At 51.0% G+C, this 25,434-nt stretch overlaps 2 protein-coding genes across 2 annotated transcripts; one reads left to right on the forward strand and one right to left on the reverse strand.

Moving 5' to 3' along the window:
* Nucleotides 1-1,823: 1,823 nt before the first annotated feature.
* Cdr2l (cerebellar degeneration related protein 2 like) lies at nucleotides 1,824-15,307 on the reverse strand. Its single transcript, XM_047547245.1, has 5 exons — nucleotides 14,799-15,307; nucleotides 6,707-6,819; nucleotides 6,277-6,425; nucleotides 5,571-5,735; nucleotides 1,824-4,441 (listed from the first exon to the last, which is right to left on the reverse strand). The coding sequence occupies exons 1-5, from the start codon at nucleotides 14,872-14,874 to the stop codon at nucleotides 3,550-3,552; spliced, it is 1,395 nt and encodes a 464-aa protein (XP_047403201.1). The 5' UTR covers nucleotides 14,875-15,307; the 3' UTR covers nucleotides 1,824-3,549.
* On the forward strand, nucleotides 8,938-9,661 carry LOC124981071 (60S ribosomal protein L9-like). The gene has a single exon (XM_047547246.1). The coding sequence runs from the start codon at nucleotides 8,948-8,950 to the stop codon at nucleotides 9,515-9,517; it is 570 nt and encodes a 189-aa protein (XP_047403202.1). The 5' UTR covers nucleotides 8,938-8,947; the 3' UTR covers nucleotides 9,518-9,661.
* Nucleotides 15,308-25,434: the final 10,127 nt, after the last annotated feature.

The raw sequence follows: 25,434 nt of genomic DNA on the forward strand, positions 1-25,434 counted from the left end.
ACCCGTCTCAGGGGCGCACAGAGGGCTGGGTGGCCTACACAGCATGAGGTGACAACAGATCTCCCAAGGTGCTCCTTTGCCCCAGACCCGTGGGTGTGTTCCCAGGCCTCAGATATCTGAGTTTGGGCAGCAATTCTCAAGTTCCAGGAGGTCATTGCCAGACTTGGAGAGGGCAGTGTGGGCATGGGAAATTCTAAAAAGGACACGTGCTATCACTTTGCATTGAGGAGGGAGCAAACCCCGGACTGACTACGCCTACCACAGGAGGCACCGTGGGTAATATCTCGGTGAGGGTGAGTCCCCTGGATGCCAGGCTCACCTGCCTACTGTCCTCTCTTCTCCAAAACACGGTGAAGAGATAGGCCTCTGGGAAGAGCTGGAAGCTCTGAGGTATTTCTAGGTACATGGAAGAGAGGTGAGTGGTTGGTAGGTTTGGAAATACCTGGAGACTGTCCTCTATCCCCAGTGGCTCTCTGAGGGATGGTCTGCCCCCTCCTCTTTCATGGTCCTTTGCCGCTCCGCCTTCGTCCCGGGTTCCTTTGCTTTCCCTCTCTGTCATTCGACCTCCATGCTGTGGCCCAGGAAAGCCTGTAGAACTACCGCCGACACTGGTAGAACCTTGTGATCCCTAATGAGACGTGAGCCTCCCTCCATGGGGGGCCTGGCCTCCACCCTCATCCCTGCCTGGCAGTGCCCTGGGCTTGCCCTGATGTTCCCACTGGAGCATCTCTAGTCTTGAGTCTCAGCTAAACCATCACACAGTCAGGGTGCCCCCGGCCAGTCTCGAGTGTTTCCCACTCTTCTTTTCCTATTATCATTCTCCCCTTCCACCTCAGGAGGGACAGTTTAGACATGGTCCCCGCTAACTGTTCCCTCATAAAAAAATTGTAGTGGAAAAAAAAAAAAAAAAACCAACGAAATTTTAGAATTAGCCAGCTGGATTCAGATGATCTTAATTTTGTTGGCAACATCCAAAAAATCATAATCAGGAGCCAGGTGAACATAGGCCTTCTTCTTTCCATCCAGCCTGACCAGGGTCCTGACCTTGGCCACATCGACCTCACAAAGCTTCTCCATAGCCTGTGTGATCTGCTGCTTGCTGGCCTTGACATCCCCACAGCTGACGCTGGTTGGGGGACCCCATGGCATGGAGGGCCAGCTTGTTTCTCTGGGGGGCGCTCTTGCAAGGATATTTGGTCTGCTGGAAGGCAGATCTTCTGTGGCTGTGGCTGCCTTTCAGCCTGACTTTCTTAAGAGTCCAGACCTTTGCTTTGGCTTCAGTTTGGGGAAGGGAATAAGCTTCTTTCTTTGCTCTTGGTGTCATGACAGTGAAAAGGCCCCCGTGAGATTTTAACACCACAGATATACGTCCATCTCTTCTTGTACTGTAGGTATATATTCACACAGAAGATTTTTTTAAAAATCTATCTGCTTCCATTGAGCACATGTGTCCTAGGTGACATGATACCCAGCCTCCTGCCCCCAGTTTTCCATCACCTGATCTTTGGTTTATTTTAGCTGATTTTGGGGAAATCTGCCCACACTAGAATGTGAACTCTGAGACAAGAGAAGAAGCCCTGGCTCTTTTGTCCACTATTGTCTCCCCGGCATGACTGGTGATGCAGGCTCCCAATAGACATGGAGACTGTTTTTAGAGCTGTTTGGATGCTGATCACAGGGAGGTGAGCAGAGAGAGACTGAGGACTCAGGACGCAAGGGACTTCAGAGGAAAGATAGAGGGTCACGGAGGAGGGGTGCTCAGGCACCTTCCTGGCCTTCAGTGAAGCATGACAGGAGGCGGGCCTGTGAGACACACAGAGATGGGACCTGGCTCCAGGGCCATTTCTGCTTTTTAGAATACTGATGCATTTTTTATTAAAGAAGAGAATAAAGCATTTGTAAATATATTTCTCTCACGTATACTTCAAAGGAGACACTGGTCGGCGGCTACAGAGCTGGGGAGCGAACAGGCCAGAGCTTACCCCTTCCCCCCCCAGATGACAGAGACATATGGAGGGCAGGGAACTGCCCAGCCCCAAAGGACAAAAGGTTCCGAGTTGCACAGACAGAAGGACCCGGCCGCCAGCTCACATCACAGTGCCGCCCAGAGCAAGGTGGCATCCCAAGGGATGTCAGGTATGCTTGTTAAGAAAACCCCTTTACCCATTAGAAATAAATAAGGCATGAAGGTTCCCACTGGGCTCCCAGCACAGAAGCCAGGGCCACCGCCTTCCACTGGATGGTATGGCTCCTTCAATTTCTAGGGTCTCAGGAAGGATGACAGAGGAACAAGAAACCCTGAAGGACTGCTGAGGACAAGCTGGGGACCTAGGCATCTCTTAGCTGAAGCTTGACTCCGAAGTCTTAAACCAAAAGATTGAACCTCTGACCCAGCTGGGGCTTCAAACACCCCCACAAAGCTGGGAGGTAAAGAGCAGGCTTTTTGCAGGTGGGAGGGCGGGAAATCATTCCTCATCACCTTCCCAGTTCAGCACTACTCAATGTGCAGTGAGTCTCGGGCAGTCCCCAGTGAAGGGGAACGGGGATAGACACTGGGGCCACTGGTGGCACATGTCCAGGACATTCTGGGGGCTGCAGATGTGACCTGTGCCAGGGCTGGCCTGTGGGGAGCGCAGAGTGAATGAGACATCATGGTCCCTGAGATGGGGGCAGAGAAGGGAGGCAGAGGCGATATGCAGACGCGGGCTCTCCACCATCCTGGCCCCTGGAAGGCGTAATGCCCAGAAGGCATTTCCGGGGCTAGAGCTCAAGGAGGCTGGCTGAGGGAAACAGGGTACCACTCGTGCGTGTATGGCTGTCGAGGGACTCCCTTTTCCCCTCTTCTGATTGGCTACAGTTCTGCAATGGGTGAGGGTCCTTGCCAGGGTTAGAGTGGGGGATACTCAGGACCTGGCTGAGACTCTCTGCTTTGCAAGGCAGGGGCTGTCTGTGACCTGCTCAGGACTCTGGGGGTAGGGACAGCTGGTGCTAAGGGAATGACAGCGAGTCACGGCTGGCGAGAAGCAGTGGAGCAGTGGGTGGTCCAGGAGACTCCAGGAACCAGCAACAGCTGGCTCTGGGGGTCCCCTTTCAAGTGTTTCCAGTTGTGGCAAGGGGTCAAGGCGACCTTGCATTGCAAATCTCAGAAAAACTGAACTTTGGGGGGGAAAAAAAAAGCCAACTGATCTGGAATGGCTTTCAGAAACTGGGCCCTAGATCTGAGAGCGAGGCCCAGGTCTGGGAGCCAGGGTCAGGGGAGCTGGGGAAACCCCAGTGGATCAGGGATGTTTGGCTTTGAAACTGAACTGTGCCTTCAGGCTGAAGCTGGTGGACAGACTCCTGGGAGGTGGGACAGGTTGGCTGTTCCATCAATGGGGAACATGCAGTGTCCCCAGATCAGAGGGGCCCCCTTCCTCTGGCACCTCTGGAGCGGCCACCTGATGTGATATATTGCTGCTAAAGGGCTCTCTTACTCACTGTAGGCTATGCAGTCCAGGCATGAGGAACCCCCTGGCCTGGAGTCCGGGGAAACTGCAGGCCAGAAAAGGGTCACTTGCTGCTGTGTGTCTTGACTTTGGTGGAGTTGATGTCGGCCTTGGTCTTCTGGATCCTGGCAAAGATCTCCTTGAAGAGCGCCTTGTACTCGGGCTGGCTCTGCTCCAGCCGTTTGTCCACGGCCTCCACGTGTTGGCTCAGGCTCTTCTCACCTGCCTTGGCCTCCCCCTGGCCCTCCTCGCTCCCCCGTAGGTCCCTCCATGAGCTGTCTCGGGAGATGGGCCGCGAGGTCTGCACGCCTGTGTGCCGCACGCCGGCCCCGTGCTGCCGGCACTTGCTCAGCAGCTCCTCGTACTTCTCCAGCAGCGCGTGGTACTGCTCATCCACCTCGCGCAGGATGGACATGCCCCGTCTGCGCACGCTATTGGCGTGCAGCGTGAGGTTGCCCGCGTGCCGGCTGGCTGGGTCTTTGGCGACAATGGCGTTGAGAGCTGTGTCGCTGCAGCTCTTGCGCACTGCGTGGCCCGGGGAGGCAGCTGGTGAGGAGACACCGTCCTGGGCACCAGAGTCATCTCCAGTGCCCGGCTGGGGATCGTCAGTCTCCGGGGCCTGGGTGAGCGGTGCCAGCAAGGCCTCGGCCAGGTGGTCATCCCGACCCAGCAGGTAGGTCTTGGCTTGCTTCATCTGCTGCAGCTCCAGCAGCTCGGCCTCCAGCTCCTGCACGCGCAGGCGGCAGCCCTCCATCTCACACAGCTGCCGCTCCAGCTCCGTGTACTCCTGCAGCACCGCAGTGTACTCTCGCTCTGCGCGCTCCTTGCGCTGCCGCTCCTGGCTCACCTGGGAACGCAGCACGCCCACCAAGGTCTGCAGTCTCTCGTTCTCCTGCTCCAGGGGCCGAGGGCCCAGCTCCAGGGAGGAACTGTGCAGGCGAAAGGCATCCTCGCAGCTGTGGGAGGAATGAGGACAGGCGGTCACCGCCAAGGCTCCCAAGTCCAGTGTCAGACACTTACATCTTGCTCTTGCCTGGACTCTCTTAGGTTTGCTGCTCTCCATGCTCCTCTACGACCCTCCTCCCCTGGGGATGGGAGCCAGGATCCCTGCTCTCTCCTGAGCTCAGCAACTGGAGGCACCCGGCAAGAGGCAAAGTGTGTGGCCAGGGAACCCCCCGCTCTTTTCTCTTATGGTGGCAGCCGGGCAGTAATCCATCTCCCTTCCCCAGCCCCTCAGTGGCTCTGTGGCAACCCTGGGGAGCTACAGTTTTCATTAATTTGCTCTTCTTTATTAACCTCTCCTCCATTACTCAGTGCAAAGACCCTTACTGAAACATGAAATCTGTTCCCTGCCCCACTTCTGGTGCTGGGTATGGAGTCCAGGGCATCTCTAATGGTAGGCAAGTGCTCCTCCACTGCGCTACACGCCAGCCCTGTATTCTTACTTTAACCCATTTGTCCCATCATCCCAGATGCAGGACACCTATAAACACTTGAATACATTTGTCCAAAAAAAAAAAAAAAAAAACAAAAAAAGCACCAAAAACAAAAACTTAAACAGTATACAATAATTCAATTACATTACACCATAATAATATTAGGATATATCAAACAATATACATAAACTCTAGATTATTATTTCCAACCTATTTTAATACAGCTGTGTCAATTTCATTAAAATATTCACAGAAATGAAAACTTGGGACTTAGTGGGGTTAAATGGTCATTGGTCTTAGATTCAATGAGAACTGAAAGGTATAGTGCTTAATCCATCCCGGGTTAGAACCCTGACCATGCCTCTTACTATGTAGGAGACCTTGGATAAGATGTGTAACCTCTGAGCTTCAATTTTCTCATGGGATTAATAGGTGTAAAACACACTTCAGAGCGGACAATGAGAATTAAACTGGGAGCCTCATGGTACACAGCCAGTGCGCCATACACGCAGCTGCTGTGACTGTCTTTTGCAGAAGTCTCCCCCACGGCCTGGACGAGGCACCAGCCTTCCTTCCCACCAGCTGCCCGCCGCCTCCTTCCTGTTCCGGCTGTCTGTCCTGGGACTCAGCCGCGCCAGGGACCACCTACCGGGGGCTGGTGCACAGCTCCTTGAGGCAGGGGAAGGTGTGGATGGTGCGCCTGCGTTCCCGCTTCTCCCGGCGCACGCGCAGCTGCTCCAGGTCCCGCAGCTGCTCTACCTGGGCCTGTAGCTCCTCCACCTGGGCCTGCAGGCGCTCGATGGTTTCCGTCAGCCTGGGGTGGGGTGGGGACAGGCATAGGAAAAGTTTTAAGGGGGTGGGGCAGCCCTTCTCACTGCATCCGGGCTCCTTGTGAATGGAGGGACATGGGGTCGGCGACAGACACAGGTCACTTTGAACCATGCTCCCTGGTGCTGAGGTCAGATGGGGAACTGTCTGCATCTCAGAGGAGACACCCTCTCTCACACCTCCCAGGCCAAGCTGATCACTCTGAGCAACCTCAGTTCCTTGTACAGGCCTCTGTCACTTATCCTGCTCTGCAGAACAACATTTACACACCTGCCTTCCCTCCCGGCTCGGGTGGACTCCCAGAGAGCAGGACAGTGTCTTTGTATCCCCAGAGCCTAAAACCCTGCCTGGTGCATAATTGGTGCTTAAAGAAGGGTTGTGGCCGAATGTTAAGCCACGAGAGATGAACATGGACAAACTCACTACCATCTGGGCTCCTCAGCCTGGGTCTCTAACCCCACCAGCCCGTGTCCTCGGGCTCCCAACCTGGGCCCCTCCCTCGCCCCCAGCCTCAGCCCAGCCCTCACCCATGGATCTTCTGCTGGGCGGCCTTACTCTCCAGCACCAGCCTCTGGTTGGTCAGCTCCAGGTCTCGGGCTGTCAGGTCCAGTTGCTCATACACTTTGGCGTGCTGCTCATTCACGTGCCGTAGTGTGTCCAGCTGCTTGGTCAGGTACTAGGGGAGGACGGGAAATTGGAGCCAACTTTTAGGGGGAGTGTCTCTCTTCGCATTCCTCCCAATCCTAGGAACAGTTTTGTTCCGAGGTATTTGTCTTCAGCTGAGTAGGGATGAAGTCAGTGGTGCAACAGAGCTGCCTGGAATAGTTGTGCAGGTTGTGAACTGCACAAGGCTGTTGGGCAAGACTGTGCCTGCTAAGACGGTCCCTTTTGCAAAGTTGCACAGAGACTCACAGTTGATGGGTGAAGGGAAGCCCTACAGGGCCTGGGGCCCCTCACCTCTATCTCCTGCACTTGCTCCTCGTTGGTGGAGTACATCTGCTGCAGGGACTCCTCCAGTTCCTTGTTCCTCTCCAGCAGAGTCTTTCCCAGCTCTGCAGCCAGGTGCAAGTCTGGGGAGGGGAGGGCAGGGGGACACAGTAGCATGAAAGAGGGCCGCCTTTCATGTTCTCATCACTCATTCTGGGCTGGGTCCCAGGACACCAAGGCCACCAAGGCACAGACTGCTCTCAGGGAGTCTCCGGGCCAGGAGCTAAGTCTTTGCCTTGTTGTCACTTACATATCCTGACTCCTCCTTCAAGGCTGGGCTTTGTCACCTTCCTCGGGGTTCTTTCCCCAAACATGTGATTCCGAGTCATAGTCTCGCTTCCCTGGCTCTCTCTCCTCCCTTGATTTTTCTCTTTAGCACCATCTAACTTACCCAACAAGATGCTCATTGATCTTGTTGCTACCAATCGTGAGCTCATGAGACAGGGATTTTTAAAATCTGTTTTGTTCATTGATATCTCCAGATAATACCTGGCACAGAAGTGCACAACAAATCTGTTTCAAAAGAATGAGCAGGTGGAGTAGGTGGAGTAGGTGGAATATGTGCATTTCTTTTTTTGGTGCTGGGGATTTAAACCCAGGGGTGCTTTACCATGGAGATACATACTCAGGCCTTTTTCTTTTTCTTTTTTTTTTTTTTTTTTGCTCTGAGACAGGGTCTCACTATGCTTCTAAGGGTCTTGCTAAGTTGTTGAGGCTGGCTTCGAACTTGCAATCCCCCTGCCTCAGCCTCCCGAGTAGCTGGGACCAGAGGCGTGCACCACCATGTCTGGTGCCAAATGCATGGATAAACACAGAGACAAATGCCCTGTGACAACAAGTAAGACAGCTTCACTGTTCCTGGTATGGCAGGAGGCTCAGACAAACGGGCCACCTTTCAGGTTTTTCTGTTTTGTTTTGTTTAGTACTGGGATTTGAACCCAGGGCCTTGTGCATGCTAGGCAAGTCAGTTGGGTTTTGAAGGGTGAGTAGGAACTCCCTGAGATGCAGAGGGCAGAGTACTGGAATTGGGTGAAGATTCAGAATCCTATTTTTTTTTTTTTTTTGTTCTGGGGATTGATCCCGGGGGCACTTAACCACTAAGCCACATCCCCAGCCCTTTTTATATTTTATTAGAGACAGGGTCTCATTGAGTTGCTTAGGGCCTCACTAAGTTGCTGAGGCTGACTTTGAACTCATGATCCTCCTGAGCTGCTGGGATTATAAGCATATGCCACCGTGCCAGGTATAAAATTCAGAATTGTGGGCTGGGGATATAGCTCAGATGGTAAAGTATAAGGCCTTGCAAGCATAAGGACCCTGGTTCGATCCCCAATACCACAAAAAAAAAAAAAAAAAAAAAAAAGGAATAAAACTATTCTAAAATGGATTGGGTACTAGATGCACAAATCTTTGAATAGATTAAAAGTCACTGAATTGTATGCTTTAAATGAGTGGATTGTATGGTGTATTACACAACAAAGCCACTTAAGAACATTTTTTAAGCCGCTTAATCTGGAGACCGAGATTGGTGGAAGAAAGTAAGTCCTTAAAGAGGTCCTTAGGGCAATCTCAGGCTGTTTCAAATGACTGTTTTCTTTCTAAAATAGTTTCAGTGTTTTTCTTAAGGTATGCTTGATGCAAAATAATAATAATAATAATAATAATAATAACAAATAAATAAATAAAAAATAAAAGAGTACAGAAAGGTGAGAAACCGGTGATAAAAAAATTACCTGAAAATACACTTCACTGACGTGCTGTTAGATCTGTGCCTTGGAATACTACAAACAAATGGGTGGCCTGAGATGGTTATGGAAGAAAAATGTCTTTTGCTCGTAATTAAAACTGCACTTCGTGTGCATGGGATGGAAGGAGCAGAGAAATGCAGGGGAGGAAAGAAAGAATGTACCAGAGAAAGGTGCTCTGACCATCTCCAAACATTTCTCTGTGCTTAAAATACATATAAATACAGTTTTGTGTAAACAGGATCATACTTTTCTGTTCTTGCCTTTCTCATTTAACCATATGGCCTGGGAGCTTTCTGATCCAATATAGACCAACATGAACATTTAATGCAGATATGGAATATTTTATTGTATATATGCTCCTAAGCAGCCGTTCCTAAATAGTCCTTAATATTGGACCTTTAGGGTGTCTTTAATTTTTTCTCTATTAAAAGTGAAATGACTCTTTGCCACATCTACTGCAAGAATGAAGACCATTCTCAGCAATCAGACTGTCGACATACCAGAAAATGTCGACATTACTCTGAAGGGACGCACAATTATTGTGAAGGGCCCAAGAGGAACCCTCCAGAGGGATTTCAATCATATCAATATAGAACTCAGCCTCCTTGGAAAGAAAAAGAAGAGGCTTCGGGTTGACAAATGGTGGGGAAATAGGAAGGAATTGGCCACTGCTCACACGATCTGTAGTCATGTACAGAACATGATCAAGGGTGTTACACTGGGCTTTCGTTACAAGATGAGGTCTGTGTACGCTCACTTCCCCATCAACGGTGTTATTCAGGAGAATGGGTCTCTTGTTGAAATCCGAAATTTCTTGGGTGAAAAATATATCCGCAGGGTTCATATGAGGACAGGCGTTGCTTGCTCAGTGTCTCAAGCTCAGAAAGATGAATTAATCCTTGAAGGAAATGATATTGAACTTGTTTCAAATTCAGCTGCTTTAATTCAGCAAGCCGCAACAGTGGAAAACAAAGATATCAGAACATTTTTGGATGGTATTTATGTTTCTGAAAAAGGAACAGCTGATGAATAAGATCTAAGAGTTATCCAGCCATAGAAACACAGTCCTGGAGAGTCAATTTGATATTCAGTGATGCAATAAAAGATATCTATTGACTTCGGACTTAATCTTTTCCAACAGGTTGAATAAACTTTAGTGTCCTTTCAAAGGAAAAAAAAAAAGTGAAATGAACCAGGCATGGGGGTGCACGCCTATAATCCCAGCAGCTTGGGAGGCTGAGGCAGGAGGATCACAAGTTGGAGGCCAGCCTCAGCAACTTAGCGAGGTCCTAAGCAATTTAGTGAGACCCTGCCTCAAAATAAAAAATAAAAAGGGCTAGGGATGTGGCTCAGTGGTTAAGTGCCCCTGGGTTCAATCCCTAATACCAAAAACAAACAAACAAAAAAAAAGTAAAATGAGTGTTAACTTTTTGTATAAAACCTTTGATCATTGCTTATTTCTTTAGGACACTTCCCTGGAAACAGAATTACTGGGACAAAACCGAGGCCTTTTTGATTCATTCTGCCTAAAGCAGGGAAGCTTTGGTCTTTTTTACATTATGAGGCTGTTTCTGAAAACAGTCCTCAATCTAGGCTGATGGTATAGATATGGATCAAATGTGTAAAGGCACTCCACAGGGGCCAAGAAGATGTGGTTCAGGGACTCAGTTCGTTAATGCTTCCCTTCTTAGGCACCGTGGTAGCTCTGGGGTCCCCTAGAGGGCGGAGGGGCTTTTATCCCCTGCTGGCGTGTTTCCATTGAGCGCTCTGGTATGCACCCGACAGGCCTGGCCTGGAGCCTCCGCTTGGATGAGCCTGGAGAGCAGACACTAGGCTGGGAAGCTGAGAGCAGAGCCTGGGCCTCTTCCAGCCAAGCTGGGTTTGCCTTGTGAAAGCCAGAGGGGCCTGACCAGTCACCGGCCTGCACAAAAGGCCAAGCTGCCCATCAGGAACAAGTCTGGAATCTGCTCCCATGTCCAGAGGTGAGGTTTTGAAACAGCCAGAGTGGGCCTCATGGCAGGGCCTAGCCAGGAGAAGGGCTCCACGTCCAGGTGTCATCTGGGAAGCAGAGAACAGCTGCTGCCCTCGAGTCAGGCTGCGGTGGCATAGTCCAAAGAAGAGCAGCTCTCCCAAAGAAAACAAAGCTGAATCATATAAATCATAGATAAGAACACTTAGCCTCGAGCAATTAACTTGCTTCTGAGGATGCCAAGAAGAGCTAGTTACCTAACATAAACTAGTACAGTAACAAGAACACATGCTGCAGGAACTGATTAACTGTAATTTGAGCAAAAGTCTGGAGGTGTTTACAAAGTGTGAAGTTCGGTGTTATGATTGGTCAACTGCTGCCTTGTGTTAGGTTGTGTGCTTGGTAGGAACTGGGGGTCCCAGCAAGACTGCCCCCCAAGTGAGGTAAGAGAACCAAGTCACCTTTTAATTCTCCAGAATGAGGTGGCAAGCATTCAGCTCACCCCTGCACCGTAGCAAGTGATTCAGGTATAAATGCAAAAGAACAGAAGGCCTTCCTCCTAAATGACTCCGCCCTGGGAACCATCCGGTGGTCTGTGACTAGGTCACTGCTATTGATGTCATGCTCTGCATGGAGCTGCTGCAGCCTAACCAGAATCCAAGGACCCCGCGTCAGAAGGGGAGTGAAGAAGAAAGGCCAAAAGTAGGTGGGCACCACACTCTTTCCAGTGAAAATCCGGGCTTGTGACGCTCCTACCACTGCAGGCTGGGGTGGAATATACCACACTGGGACCTGGGCCCATCACAGATTGCCCCGCAAAGGCAGGGAACGTGACTTGGGTCACCCAGTGATTCAAGAATAGGGAGGAAGGGAAACATAATGGAAGCTGTTTGGGAGTGGAAGAGGAGAATCTCAGACTGATTCAGGGACACTGGATCGCAATGCAAGCTAAGCTGGTCACAGCTGCCAGGAAGGATCACAGGAGTTTAGAAGCTACAGAGCAGGGGACTGAGTGGAGCCAAGTGCTGGGAAGGAGCCCAGCTTGCTGAGGACTGCTGCTGGCTGCAGGCTCAGGGGAGGGTGGCCTGGGAGCAGGAGAATGTGGGAGCTGGCTGAGCAGGATCTAGGAGTCCAGGGAACAACAGCCTATCACAGTCAGGTCAGTGGGCCACGCTGGACCAAGCTGCAGAAGGTGCTGAGTTTGGGCTGACACCTGCCTGCCTGGATCTGGGGGTGTTCTGGGATCTCCTTCAGAGGACTTTAGAGGTTTTATATGAGGCAATACCCTGGAGGGCTGAATGGGAATGGCTGGGAGACTCAGGGATTTCTTTGAAAAGAAACCTGGAAATTCCATGCTCCTCCTGGCCGTGTCAGGGTGGAGCATGACAGACTCCAGAACAGAGAGGTGGGGAAGGGACAGGGAACAGGCACAGAGACAAGGAGACAAAGGAAAAGGATGTGGGGTCCGGGTGGAGGACACCAGGTATAACCCAGCATGGTTGTGGGGACATGCTTACAGTCTTCTGACAAATGTCAGAAACTCAGAGTCCACACTATTGGGGTCAGGTCACCCTTGGGGCAAACAGGGTGGAAGAAGGACATCCCTCCCCTCGCCATGTCAGATCCCTCCCCAGAGGCTGACGACTCAGGGACAGTCTAGGCAGGAGAGGAGAGAGGGTCGGTGCCTGCCAGGGACTTCAAATCTGTGACTCAGCAGCCATCTCTCAGCCTGGATAGAGATGTCTATAGGGCCTGTCACACTGGGTCCAAGGTGGGGGAGGGAGGTGGGCAGAGAGAGCCCATGCTTAATAATTCATTCGCTTTTTCTATTTTTACGGTGCTTGAGGCTTTGGGTAGAGGGAACACAGTGAATCTAAGACCTTGCCTGTCCCAACCACCTCCTTCCCCTGGGACAGAGAAGCATCAAAGTCAAACAGGATCTCTGTGGTCAGGCTTCTGGAGAGTGAAGTCAAAGTCTGCCCTGGGGCACGGGAAATAGGCGTGGAAGGAGAGGTGGCTGGTGAGAAAACTATTCCCAGGTCACTGCAGGCAAACAGGGTGCAGTTGGGAAGAAGAGAGTTCAGGGGTTGTGGGCAGGGAAGGGGAAGGAAGAGGCGCCTGACCCCCAAGGTGGCTCCCTTTGTCTGGCCGGGTCGCTCCACCATTTAGCTCTCTGTGCACACCTGGGGGTCAGGGAGGGGTCTGGTGCCTCAGTAGCTGCACCCAAGGCTTCCTCTGGCCCCCACCCCACCTGCCAGTCTTTCCACAAGGCTCCAAGCTATGGTGCAAGCATCCCTTCTCGCTAGAATGCCTTCCCCGTCTTTCCCTCGCTTTCCAGCTCAAAGGAGCTCTGGTATAAACCTTTCTGAGTCTCTGCTCTCACTGCCTCTGGGCCAAGGGGGCCACAGGACTCCTTGCATTGTGATGGTCATTAATTTGATCCCCTGGTCTCCTCTGCTGGAGTGTGGGGTCCCCTATGGGCAGATACTGTGTCCCTAGTTCAACATAGCACCTGGTCTACAGCAAGCAGACATCTGGTTTGGGGTGGAAAGTTCCAGTTTCTTCTGAGACTGTCTCATAGCTGGTTTCCCCCTCATTCCTGGGAGCCAGCTCCCACTGAGAGTGCTGAATCTCAGGTTGACTGCTCCAAGCCAGCAGGGAGAGAAGCTGGGCCTGCAGGGCCCATCCCCCACCCAGCCCCAGAGCATAGCTGCTCAGCCCTGCTGGAATCTCAATACCTCTCCCTTCCCCAGAAACTGCACATCTCCTACCCCTTCCTCCCTAGTTCCTTCCTCCCACCTCTGGCCAGGCATGGTGCCAAATCTTGGTTAAGGGTGCAGGAACTTAATGATACTGCATCAGTATCAGCATCTGCCTCCCGGGGAGGCCGTCTTCCCCAGAACTTCAGCTTTCAGCCTTTCCTTCTAAGCCTGCCTCTTCCAGGAAGCCATCCCATAATATTGTACCACCTATTTTCTTAGTTACAAGTGGGCTTCCTTCACTCACCAAGAATACTGAGAGGGTCAGGGCTGTGATTATGGCCAGGTCCCAGGATGGTGTCTGGCACTAAGTGCCCAGGATGGAGGAGGAGGGCATCACAGTCAGTGTGTGCCATCTCACTGGGAGGCTGAGGCTGGAGTCCAGAGTATCAAGCATGGCAGGGTATAGCCCAGAGCCCTCCATCCCACATGGGTCCCCCGAGAATCTAATTAGCCCACAGTCTACGCACAAGGACAGCACTTCATCTGCCTCTGAATCTTGGCTGCGTAGGAAGTGGGTCAGGGCCAGGATACAAAGCTTCCAGGACCTGGGTGGATGCCTCCCACCCAGGCCAAACAGGAGCTCAAGGGCCCTGGGGATGAAGACCAGGGCGTGATTGCACACGCTGTACTAGGCTTGTGTCCATACCCTCCAGGCTTGCAGGTGGCCATGGGAAGGTCATTTCTCCCTGAACATATTTCCTGGCCCCCTTCAGCTCTCACCACCCAAGAATGAGGCACCTTGGGGGAGGACAGCATGGATTTGACTCTACTCCAGCAAGCCTTGGCCCTGACCCTCTCAGGCCTCCTCCTTCCTGTCCCAACAGCCCTGCTCCTCCCTCCTCACAGTGATGTCACTTTGGCCACCTCATCACCAGCTCCTAACCCCCTTCCAGTGGCCCCTTCTGTCCTCGGATGAGAGGCTGGTGGAGGTGGCTCTCCTTGTTCAGGATCTAATTTGGCACTGGGAATTACCAAACCCCGCCCCCTCCAAATTATGAACCATAGGAAGGGGCCCCAGGGAAAGGAAGGGTTGGGCGACTCTTTCCTCATTAAGGCAGATAGGAGATTCCACTTTCTTCTTCCCCACTCCCTCCCTGGGTGGAAGGGAAGCGAGTTGGGGAAACTTTCTGGGAGTCTCAGAGTTTAGATATCCTGTAGGGGCAGGTGCTCCTAGATTTGGAATGAGATGACTCCCCTCTACATACAGCACCCTCCCAGCAAAACATACCAGACGCCCCCTCCCATCTTCCAAAGACTTCCAGCCAGTACCCAGTTCCTAACAACACCAGGGGCATCTGGGCAGTTGCTGCCCGCAAGATGAGGTGGGTGAGCTGGATGATGGATTCCCTGTCGGCTGGAGAAATGGGAAGATCGCCCCCATCCCCTTTTGCAGCTCTACCAGGCAACCGGTCCGGGTCTTCCCGGGCAGCGCCCCTCTTTCCATGTCCCCATTCTCCAGACGCTTCACTGCTCAGTCCGGCGCACTAGGTCCAGTCCAGCCCTTTTTGGGGTGATGCCACCCGACAATGGAGTAACGGATCGGGGTCGCAGGGCACACCCCGCTTCCCTCCCCCCGCGCTCACCCTGCTCTAGGTCCTGCTGGTCGTACCAGGGCTCCTCTTCCTCGGCGAAGTCCTCCATCCTGGCGGCTCTCCGCATGGCCCCGCCGGCGGCGGTGGGCGGGCGCTGCGGTGGCGCGGCTCAGGGCCGGGGCGCGGGGTCCGGGACAATGCAGCAGAGGCGGGACAGGCCTCCCGCGTCGTGGACTCGGGCTGCAGCGCCCCCGCCCACGCCGCGCCCCCTAGCCATCGGCTGCGAGCCGGGTGCCCACGCGGGGCCTGGAGCGCGGCCGCGGTCTCGCCCGGTTGGGGTCCCTTGGAGCCCCGGGGCGCCGGGCGGCTGCGGCACAAAGGGTGGAGGGGTGGAGACCACGGCGGGATGGCGACAGGGAGGGCCCGGGTCCGCCGTAAGATCTGGGGCGCTAGGAGCGCGCGGGTGTCGCAGCGGGCACGTCCTTCTCGGCTCTGGCCAGAGCGGTCCCCGGCCCGCCCGGCGACACCCGGAGCCGCCGCTGCATCTTGGCTGGGCCTGCCTGCAGCTTCCCCAGCCGCCAGCTCCGTGGGGTGGTGCCTGCCGCCGTGGGCCAATCAGGAGGCGTATGCAAAGCTAGAGGCGGGGCTGAGGGTGGGACCTTCCTTGTGTCCTAGTCTGGGAGTTGCTGGATCAACACCCTGTCCTCCTTCCCTCCTTGTCCGACTTCTTCAGTTCACTGCTATCTGGAATTATTTTGTTTACCTGTTGTTGTCTTCTTCTAGAGCTCCTGGAAGCTTGGGTCTTGTTTACTGCGAGTCCTCAGAGCCTAGAACCGGCGGGCCTATTGATACTTCCATGGACATTCTTTGAATGGTGTTAATTTACAATTAACCTTTAAGAACTTGAATGCTTAAAAGACCAAGGCCAAAAACCGCAAGCTGGGAGTGGCGAATTTTGAGGATGTGTTTCTTGCAGTCTGTGCTTTTCTCTTTAAGTTTCTGTCTCCCCTCCTTGGAACCCATACCTCTATCCAATTACAACCTTTAAAACCACATTGTTTCACCTATCCAAGCATTCTTTCCTTTAAAGGAGTTTTCAGACTCAAACATCCATGTAATTCATTTTTATTGGGACCCAGCATGGGCTGGCATTGTTGAGGCACTAAGTATCTCCAACTCAGAATATATGTTGCAAAATATATAACAAAGGACTTGTGTCCAAAATAGATGAACATTTCAAATCCTTGGAGAAAACTGTGAAAGACTTGCACAGACAATTTATAAAAGTGGATATCCTAAATGTGTGGCAAGATACTCAATTCTTTAGTCACCAAGGAAATGCAAATAAAGTTCACAATGAGGTACCACTACTGGTAGAGTGTGGTTCTTAAATGTCTCCCAAAGGCCCATGTGTTAAGATTTAATTCCTGGGGTACCTGGACCTCTTCCTCACTCTCCTTAAAGTTGATCAGGTGAGAGGATTTGTTATAGGGCATGCTCCTCTGCCTTGCCACAGGCCTTAAAGCAACAGGGCTATCTGCTCATGGGCTGAAACTGCTAAAACTGGGCCCAAATAAAACTTTGTAAGTTGATGTGATAGTTTTCTTATTTCTTGTTTTATTTTACTTTATTTTTTTGTACCAGGGATTGAACCCAAGGGCGCTTAACCACTGAGACACATCCCCAGCCCTTTTTATTTTTTATTTTGAGACAGGGTCTAAGTTGCTCTCTAGGTTGCTAAAGCTGGCTTTGAACTTGTGATCCTCCTACCTCAGCTTCCTGAGCTGCTGGGATTACAAGAGTTCACCACCATGCTGGCTCTTTTTTGTTTTATTTTATAGAATTTCTATCTTGTTTTCAGTATTTGAACCCTGGGGTACTCACTGAGTTATATCCCCAGCCCTTTTTATTTTTTATTTTGAGACAAGGTCTCACTAAGTTGCCCAGGCTGGCCTTGAACTTGTGATCCTCCTGCTCCAGCCTCCCAAGTCACTGGGTATAAATCAGTTTTCCATCATTGTGACAAAATAACCTGAGATAAATAAACTTATAAGAAGAAAAGATTTATTTTGGATCCCAGTTTCAGTTCATGGTTGCCTTTGAGCCTATGAGGAGGCAGTACATCATGGTGGGAGTACATGGCAGAGAAAACTACTCACCTCATGGCAGCCAGGAAGCAGAGAGACAGGAAGGGCCAGGGCCTAACAGTCCCTTCATGGGAAGGCCACACCTCCAATGAACTTCCTTCCACCAGGCCCCACCTTTCCCAATAGCACCACAGGCTGGCGACCTTAGCATATGGGCCTTTGGGGACACTTTCAAACCATAGCAGTTGGTTATCTCAGGTATTTGTTATAGTGACATAAAGTCTAGCCACTCACACTACCCACCCAAACACATTGGCAAGAAAATAATAGTGTTGACAAGAATATTGAGCAACTGGAACTCTCTCATGCTGCTGGTGGTACCTTGGAATGACCCAGGTACATTAGAACACTGTTGATAATATCCATGAAAGCAGAAAGGGTGTCACAGGTTGGATGCCCCAGAAACTGATCCTGATATAGAGATGAGCAAGCAGGAAGTTGACCAGGGAGTACTCTCTGGGGAAGTGGGGGAAGCAGGGTTGAGCCGAGGGAGAAGCTGGGTTGGGATGTAGCCTCAACAAAAGCCTCCCCAGATCCCTGAAGAACTCTGAATCTGGGGTGACCCTTTAAAGACATTCCAAATGGCAATGGAAAGGAAGTCTTCATGTCCCTCTTCTGCATGTATCAACCAGTCATCGAGTAGATGCAGGGTAACTCTGGGAAGCATACGTGAGTGACCCTGACCAAAGGAGTCCTTTTCAGTTGAGGCACATACACAGAGAGCCTGGCAGCTGAGGATGGTCAGCTAGCAGCTGGGGAATAGGTCTGGGAGCTGTGATACAGGATGTGTCACAGTGTCCACTATATATGAAAGTTCTATAATGCAGCAATTCTATTCCTATACATGTGCAACAGAAATATGCACATGTTAGCCAAAAGAAATGTACAAGAATGTTCTTAGCAGCATTATTCATAATAGAGCACACTGGAAATACCCATATAGCTACCAGCCATTGATGAATAAAATGTGGTACGTTTATGGAATGAAATGGAATATTATATAGTACAACTTAAGTGTTGGGCAAAAGATGTCAGGAACAAACACCTGCATTCAATCTCCCATTGCTCTGTAACAAGCTGCCTCAACTATGGTGTCTTGAAACACATCTTTTCTTATGTTTTTATAGTACAGAAGACTAATGTGGATTCCACTGGCTCAGGTCAAGGTGTAGGCAGAGCTGTGACCCTTTAAGCTCCAAGGGGGAATCTGTTTCTTTGCCTTTTCCAGTTTCTAGAAGCCACCCACCTTCTTCAGTCCATTGCCCTTCCTCTATCTTTAAAGGCAGCAACAAACAGGTCGAATCCCTTTCACACGCATTACCACCCTTCTGCCACCCTCTTTGTAATGATATTGGGGCCACCTGAGAAACTCAAGAACCTATCTCAAGGTCCTTAACTTAACCACATCTGCAAAGTTCCTTATACCAGACAAGGTAACACATTCAGAGATTCTGGGGATTAGGATGTGGACATCTTTGAGGTCATGGTTCTGCCTATCGCAATTACGTGGGTCAGATTTTCATGGCTATGACAAAATACTTGAGCCCAGTGTGGTGACACATGCTTTTAATCCCAGTAGCTCAGGCTCTGTGGAGGCTGAGGGAGGAGGATCGCAAGTTCAAAGCCAGTGTCAGCAATTTAGTGTGGCCCTAAGAAATTTAGTAAGACTCTGTCTCAAAATAAAATTGTCTCAAAATAAAATATACAAAGGGCTGGGGATGTGGCTCAGTGGTTAAGCACCCTGGGTTCAATCCTCAGTCCAAAAAAAAAAAAAAACCTTGAGAAAAACAACTTAAAGGAGAAAAGGTGGGTTTTTGTTTTTTGTTTTTGGCAGGGGGGTTCATGGTTTCAGTCCATGGTCAGCAGGCTCCCCTGTTTTGGAGCCTTTGCTGAGGCAGAGCATCATGGGAGAAAGGAGAGAGGCATGGAGGAGCAAAGTTGCTCACTCATGGCAGCTGGGAAGCAGAGATGAAAGGTCTCCAGACAAAATATGGTCCCCAAGGGCATGCGCCCAGGGATCCCTTCCTTCAGCTAGGTACTACTTCCTACATTTTCCACCACCTTCCATTTGTCCAAATTATGAATCCATCAGTGGATTCATTCACTGGTGAGGTGATCCAATCACTCACGAGTCAATCACTCCCCAAAAGCCTCACCTCCGAACACTTCCTCACTGGGGACCAAGTCTTCAGCACAGGAGCCTTTGGGGAAGTTTCCAGATTCAAACCATAACAACAATTCTGTTTGATACAATTAGTATAAAGCTCAAAACTGGCAAAATTCATTAGGATAGTGTTTGTCCCTGGGAAGACATGGAAAATTCCAAGGAGCTGGAAGTGGCTTTTTATATTATTTTTAATTTGAAAATGTTTTTATCATGGTAAAATAGACATAGCATAACATGTACCACCTTAACTTGGTAAGTGTGCAGCTCAGTGGTATTAAATTCATTCATAATGTTGTAAAGCATCTCTGCTGTCCGTCTCCTGAATTCTTTTCAGCTTGTAAAACTGAGACTCTGCTCCATTGAACACTAACTCCCCATTTGGGAGTGTTTCTCTTCTTGACCTGGTGCTGGTTGCACAGGCGTGTTCACTTTGTGAAAGTTCATCCACCTGAACCCTTAAGATGTGTGCGATTTTCTGAATATATCTTATACAACAAAATAGTTTACTTAAGAAGAGAAAAACATCCTATAACTGAGACATGGGCTGTACCTGACCACGTGTAACCTCCATCCTAGTGGGGAGACAGACGGTACATAAATCGTTACAACCTGCAAAGTGCGACATAAGGAAATTAATGGGGCTCTGGGGGACAGAGTTTGGGGATGCTGTTTTAGTCCACTTTTGCATCCTTGTGATCAAAATACTTGACAAGAACTACTTACAGAAAGAAACATTTATTTGGGGCTCACGGTTTCAGAGGTCTCAGTCACAGAATGTCATTGTTCTGGACCCAAGATGAGGCAGTACCTCGTGGGGGAAGAACTCAGGAGATGAAAGGTGCTCAGCTCATGGTGGACAGGAAGCAGAGGGTGAGCAGGAAAGGGAGAAGGGGCTACAGGGAAGACGCACCCTTCCAGGGAAAGCCCCAGTGACCCACCTGCTCCAGTCACGCCTCACCTGCCATCCTGTCAGTCCATTTAAACTAGGATGGACTGATCAGGTTACAGCTCTCACAATCCAATCATTTCACCTTGGAACAATTTGCATTCACAGGAGATCTGGGGGGACACCTCACATCACACCCAAACACATGGCTTCCATCTAGCATTCCTAAGGGGGGCTCTCTGAGAGCCTGGAGTTAGGGCCATGGGGAGGAGTCGGGATTTTTGTTTTTCCTAAATGGAAACCCATAAAAGGCTACTGATTTTCATTTGTTAAGTATCATTCTGGTACTTTTGGAATATGTCATTGCTGGGAAGCAAGAAAACAAGCTTGGAAGCTCTTGTAATAGTCTAGAAGGGAGGAAATGGTGAGATGCATAAGGCTGTGGCAGTTGATGTGGAGAGACATGAGAGATATTTGGGGTAGAACTGTAAGGTGTGTAGACAGATTTACTTACAAATTAAATTGTAATTCAGTCAAAGCCTCAGAGTGACATCTTCAGTGGGCGACGGGGATGACGTTTCTCAAGATGGGGACAAAATGAGTCTAAGAGACAAGTAAATTGAGGGACAGAGTTCTGGAAGGATCTGGTCAGGACCCCAAGCTCACTAAGTATTCAGATTCAGTTTCTGTTCTGCCCCCAGTTGTTCAACTGTCCATCATTTTCTTCACTCTGGAGCTCTATGGGAAGGTACTCACTGGAGCCAGGACTCCCTCAGGGAGCTTCAGAAGTTCCCAGAGGCAAGCAAGGGCAGACCAGCAAAGGGCTGAGGCCAGGCCTGGGGAGAGCTGCCTGTTTCCCCAGACTGGGCACTAAGGATGCTAAGCAGGGTTTGCTTCTTGCTGAAGCAATTTAAGGCAGTCCTTTAGCCAGAAGATTCACCTCCCACCCCTGGGCTAAGGATGCTTTTAGGAACAACTTAGATGATCCCGTGCTTGAAAACCATCCAGCTCCTGGGTCATCTCTCAGTCTTTAGCTTTGCCCACACTGGTCAAGCCCTCAGCATGATTAACCCAAACACTACCCTTTCTGTAGCCACCCTCCTCCTGCCCCAGCCACAGGCAGGGATGGACAGGGCACACATCAGTCAGTGGGGACTGAGGATGTGTTGGCATCTGTTTTTCCAGAGCCCAAACTGCTGGTGGAAGATTGGATTCACCGTGTTTGGTCCCATGAGGCTGGGATTGGGGTGGGTGTGGGACTGAAGCTGGACAACCAACTGGCCAGGGTGGTGGAGCCTCCCAGTCCCCCTCTGCTGGGCACAAGAATGGAAGCTTGAGCGACCCCAGAGCTGTGGACTGGCTGGGGTTGGGGGTGCCTGCTAGTGCCAGGCCTGTGCTAGTGCTTTGATCTGGCTCAGCAAAATGCCTGGCCCCTGGTGGGATGGGGCCGCTCTCTCCTTGGGGCAACAGAACGTGTTCTAAACTATTCCATGAGAAGGGACAGCAGAACAGCCTTCCGAGAAAGAAATTCCTTAGCCTCCTGAGTTACCAGCCAACAAGCCCTGGGATCCATTTCAGGCTTTTCTCTATAATTTAGTCAAAGCTGAGTAGAGGGCAGTGCCCAGGGGTGGGACATACGGACCACCTGACCTTGGTAATCCTGGATGGTCAGAGCCCTCCATGGACTCGATGACCTCCCAAGCTTTGAACATTATGATTCTCCACTGGTCTGCTTGACATTCCCCACCCGGAAGCCAAGGGCGCTTTCCCACGCCCACCCCCGTCATTCAAAGACCTGGAGATGCAAGCCCAGATCCTGGCTTTGGAGTTGGACGCAGACTCCGAACCCAAACCGGAACCTGGAGCTCACAGCCGCTGCGGAGACGGAGACGGAAACGCCCTGCCCGCGGGCGCCACTTTGGCATGGGTTGGGCTGCAACACCGATGCGATAGCGGCGGCATAGTCGCCACTGCCCACCTCCTGGCCTCTATCCTCCACCTCCGCGCCCAGCTAGGCTCGGCCGCCGGAAATGACGCCGAGCGCGCGGGCAGCGCTGACGTTGGCGGGTCTCCGCCGCTCCCGGTCACACCAACCGCTCCGGGCGGGGGCGGCCGCCACGCCAGTGCATCTGAGCCCTCGGGGTGTCAGCGGACCCCACGCGCTGCGTATCTTGGGTTGCGTTCAAAGGATCAGGTGATACTAGCAATCCTTCCATGAGTCCCCACGTTCCTGCGGGCAGCACTTCCCTGCCTGTGCCCAGACCCTATGCCCAGTGAATGTTCCGCGCTGGGTGCACATTGCACTGAATGATCTTGCTGGCCCCATCTGTCCCTTTCACCAGTCTGAGGTCAGCGCCTGGCGGGGTAAGGCGCTCAATACAGCTGAGTGAGTGAGATCATCTGGTGTCCCTCTCCTCTCCCCCCAGCACCATCTGAGTTTGTCCCAGACAACTGTCTGCTCTGAAAGAGGAAGTATTGCAGATTCTCACAATCCTTGTGGGCAGGAAGTGCCTCCACACGTTTACCTCAAATCCTTGCTGCTTAATCCCTCCAGGCCTGTCTAGGATGCTTTTGCTCAAAGCATCCATCCTTCCTCCTTTAATACCTCCTCAGGACTTGTTGGGAGGATTCCAGAAGTAAAGCAAGCCAAAGGCATAGAAGAGTGTGCCTGGGCCCTGTGAGCAAACAGCACTATTCAGTGTTAGCTGTTAGAATGGATATATACACATGTGTGCCTGTGTGTGTGTGTGTGTGTGTGTGTGTGTGTGTGTTTACTTTCCTGGCTGGGGAGGCCCGCGAAGTCTCAGGCCTGGGCTTCCAGAGGAGAGATCTATGGGGAAGGCCCAGGACTCATTTGCCCACTGTGACTGCTCGGGCTCCATTGGGTCTTGCACAGTAGCATCACGGTGTAGTGCCCCCCTGCCTGTGGCCCGTCTCCTTCCCAGTGAGCAAGGACTGCTCTGGTTGGCACATGGCAGGTGCACAATGAATAAACAAACATGTTCTCCAACTAGCTGCAGAACCAAATTCCTTGATGTCCTTCTTCGTCCCTATCCTTCTGACCTCTGGACTCCACATTTCACAGTTCTCCTTTGCTCTTTGTCCCAGGCCAAATCTACCTGTCCCACCTGAAAAGTATCAGGTGATACCAGCAATGTTTACCTCAAATGCCTGTAAAGCTTGTAAGAAAGTTTTCTGAAAAGCTTGTAAGAAAACTGAAAGATGAATTTGGGAAACAGTTGGCCAAAATGTGTCTCTCCTACTATTGAGTCAAGTGGTTACCAAAGTAGTGTCACCTTCTGTGATCACCCAAACCAGAAACCCAGGAGCTTTCTCCATTCAGCTATCCAGTAAATACTTGCTGTGTGTTGACTCGGCGCTTGGAGTTGGGGATACAGAGAACAAGCAGGCTCTGTCCTTGTTTAAGTAAAGTTTGAATTTTCAGTGGGAGAGATAGACATAAAGCAAAGAGGCAAAAATATCGAAAATGGTGGTAAACATTTTAGGACACACACTGGGGGCTGATTAGCTAGGATTAGAGAATCTCTCAGGGAAAGAAACTTTTAAGACAAGGCCCTAAAAAATGAAAGGGGGCAGCTATATGAAGAGTGGGAGGAGACATGTCCCAGGCAAAAGAAACAACCTGTACAAAACCCAGGCAGGAAGAGCTGGAAGAGTGTGGATTGAATTGGGGAAGCTTGCTGGAACCCAGGGGCTGCGGGGGGGCAGCCACAGGGCAGCTCACACCCTGCCTGGCCTGGGGGCGCCCTGCCAGGATTGTTTCCATGAAAGGGTGAAGAGGGTTTTCAGTGGGGGTGAGGGAGGGTGTTGGGAGCTGCATTTTCAAAGTACTCAGGTTGTTGTACTGGGAACAGATGAGAGGGGTCCACTGTAGAGGGAGGCGGTTGGGCCCTGGCAAAGGTGGGGGCATTTTGACAGGAGGCAGAAAGATACAATACATGTTTGGGGGAACCTACCAGTGGGCTGATATAGGGGTGAGGGGAGAAGAGACATCAAAGGCGACTTGTGCACCTGGGAGATGCCATTTTTGGGAAGGAGGAGACTTGGAGACAAGGGTCAGGATCAAGGAGGGTGAGGTTAAGGGGGAAGGAGTGTGGGGATCAGAATCACCCACAATGTGGAGTTTTAAATATGATGCCAAATTCATTGATCTTCCTTCCAAAGAGAGGGGGGAAGGCACTAAAAGGCCATACAGAGTCTCCTTGTTCTTCAGGAACACCCTCTGTTCATATGCTTTTTTTTTTTTTTTTTTGGTACCAGGGATTGAATCCTGGGCACTTAGCCATTAAGCCACATCCTCAGTCCTTTTTTGTATTTTATTTAGAGACAGGGTCTCATTGAGTTGCTTAGGGCTTCACTAAGTTTGCTGAGGCTGGCTTTGAACTTATGGTCCAGCCCAGCCTTCTGAGTCACTGGGATTATAGGCGTACACCACTGTGCCCAGCTTTATGTATCCTTGAGATGCTCCCTCTCAGAGGTCACATGGTTGGTACTTTGTCTTCAGACCCAACTGAGCCCAGCCTTTGGGCTCTTGCAGTGCAGGCACCAGATACAAGAATGAAGAAAACTTCAGATGATTCTAGCTCCCTAGCTCCAGTCCCAGCCATCCTATAGTCTTCCCAGCTGAGACCCCAGATGTCGTGGAACAGGGACCCAGCCATCTCAGCAGGCTCCTGTCTGAATTACTAACACATAAAATGCAGAAACACAATAAAATGGTTATTGTTTTATACCAAGTTTGGTGGGGAAGTTGCTACACAGCAGTAGTACCTAGCACACACATTAGATTGACAACCAAGTTCTAGGATTCCTTTTGCATTTTCCTCTCCAACCCACATGTTATTGCTTTGGTTCAGCCCTTATCAACTCTCACTTCTAGCTCTCTTCTCTGTCTTCCAGTCACTTTGTCCCTCCTACCCCAGCTAGGACGATTCACTAAGACCCAATGCTATCTTAAGGCATCATTCCCCTGCTGCAAAGGGGGATTATTTGTACAATTGCTCGTACAATAAGATTAAAACCACTTACCAAGTTGTGTGTAGCCTAAACTGTCACTGGTCAAGTTCTACATTTGGACAGCTCTACTTGGGCAGCTGCTTCTATTCCTGGGTGGGCCAGGCTCTCTGTACTTCTGGGCCTTCCTTCCGCCTGCTCTCTCTAATAACTGGATGCTGGCACTTTCCCATTTGCCCTTGCAAATCTCTTCCCATTTCCTGCCCTTTACTCCATGCCCCTCGCACTGAGCCTTTATGGGCTGCATCAACGGGCTCTCTTGCTTTCACCTGATGAGGAGGAAATTGGAGGCAGGAGGGGGTGGAGGCGGGGTATCTATTCCACATCTCCCTCTCTTTCAGGCCCTGAGACACTACAGTGGCTCTTGGGCCTTTCCTGTGGCAGGCTCTCTCTCTTTCTTTGAGTTCTGGCAACCACTCCTTCTCTTGTCCCTTCCGGCATATGAATGATCGA

The sequence above is a fragment of the Sciurus carolinensis genome, chromosome 3 (genome assembly GCF_902686445.1).
Source record: "Sciurus carolinensis chromosome 3, mSciCar1.2, whole genome shotgun sequence".
NCBI classification, from domain to species: domain Eukaryota; kingdom Metazoa; phylum Chordata; class Mammalia; order Rodentia; family Sciuridae; genus Sciurus; species Sciurus carolinensis.

Bases quoted from the DNA above. Each gene is read 5' to 3' on its own strand.
- LOC124981071 (XM_047547246.1), top strand. From the start codon at position 8,948: ATGAAGACCATTCTCAGCAATCAGACTGTCGACATACCAGAAAATGTC.
- Cdr2l (XM_047547245.1), bottom strand. From the start codon at position 14,874: ATGCGGAGAGCCGCCAGGATGGAGGACTTCGCCGAGGAAGAGGAGCCC. The intron at 6,426-6,706 runs GTGAGGGGCCCC...GTCCTCCCCTAG, and splicing joins AGCAAGTGCAGGAGATAGAG to TACCTGACCAAGCAGCTGGA. The intron at 5,736-6,276 runs GTGAGGGCTGGG...ACCCCACCCCAG, and splicing joins GCCCAGCAGAAGATCCATGG to GCTGACGGAAACCATCGAGC.